The sequence below is a fragment of the Echinops telfairi genome, unplaced genomic scaffold, assembly GCF_000313985.2.
Source record: "Echinops telfairi isolate 266 unplaced genomic scaffold, ASM31398v2 ScPeMD7_10;HRSCAF=50, whole genome shotgun sequence".
Classification (NCBI taxonomy): domain Eukaryota; kingdom Metazoa; phylum Chordata; class Mammalia; order Afrosoricida; family Tenrecidae; genus Echinops; species Echinops telfairi.
Window position 1 is genome coordinate 12,873,249 of NW_022103907.1, and position 849 is coordinate 12,874,097.

General features: G+C 55.0%; 1 protein-coding gene across 1 annotated transcript in view; it reads left to right on the top strand.

The window, feature by feature from the left end:
• ARHGEF33 (Rho guanine nucleotide exchange factor 33) overlaps positions 1 to 849 on the top strand; it is a 93,024-nt gene that overhangs the window by 81,648 nt on the left and 10,527 nt on the right. The window contains exon 17 of the mRNA XM_045287031.1: positions 4 to 45. Coding sequence (XP_045142966.1) covers positions 4 to 45 — 42 coding nt within the window. The remainder of the gene's footprint in view (positions 1 to 3; positions 46 to 849) is intronic.

Genomic DNA, 849 nt, shown 5'->3' on the forward strand with positions numbered 1-849 from the left:
CAGAGGTCCCAAAGCGAAAAACAGACCTATTTGGAAGTAAGGAGGGTAAAGTAAAACCGAACCAAACCCACCGCGCCGGCACCCCCGGGCCTCAGCGGCGCGATGCCCCTAGATCGTCAGGGAGCACCGAGCACACGTAGCGCAGAGGGGAGCGGAGTGAGGCCCGGGCGAGGCAGGGTCTGGGGCCCGAACCGGTGGAGCCCTAGCTTCTCTCGCGGCCCAAGACCTTGTACCTTAGTTACCCTCGAAAACGAATCTTGGCGCCAGGAACAGCTGTGTCTTCTGTATGTATGACAGCAAAGAGGGCAGGCGACTTTTGACACCCACGCACCCACCCACGCATGCACACACAAGCACGCACGCACGCACGCACGCACGTGCTGCATCACCACCAAAGGATTACACCACTTTCCAAAGGATTCCACACCCCACGATAGCCCTGGCTCTTGGGTGCGCCTCCTTGTAGACGGCGTAGAGAGAGTGACATGATTGTTCTGATCTGCCACCAACCTGTCATTTTAGAAGTAGGTATAGGGTCTACAGGGCAACTCTTCGTTGGTACATCTTGAGAACAAATGTTGGTTCGTTTTAGGCCTGGACCGACTGCACAGTGTACTACTGAGTATAGATAGCGCTGGCACTCACCGCTGGGAATCCTTTCCCTAGATTGGATTGTCCCGGTCCAAGATTCTGTCAATTTTCATTTCCAGGCTAGAGGGGATTACGGGTTCCTTTCATTCATTCATTTTCCAGCCAACACTGAACACTGGCCTTGCCCCAGGCTCTGCGCACGCCAAATTCTGAGGGTTAGGAAATCCCACTCTGCCTTCCCGGATCACTGGGGTTAGT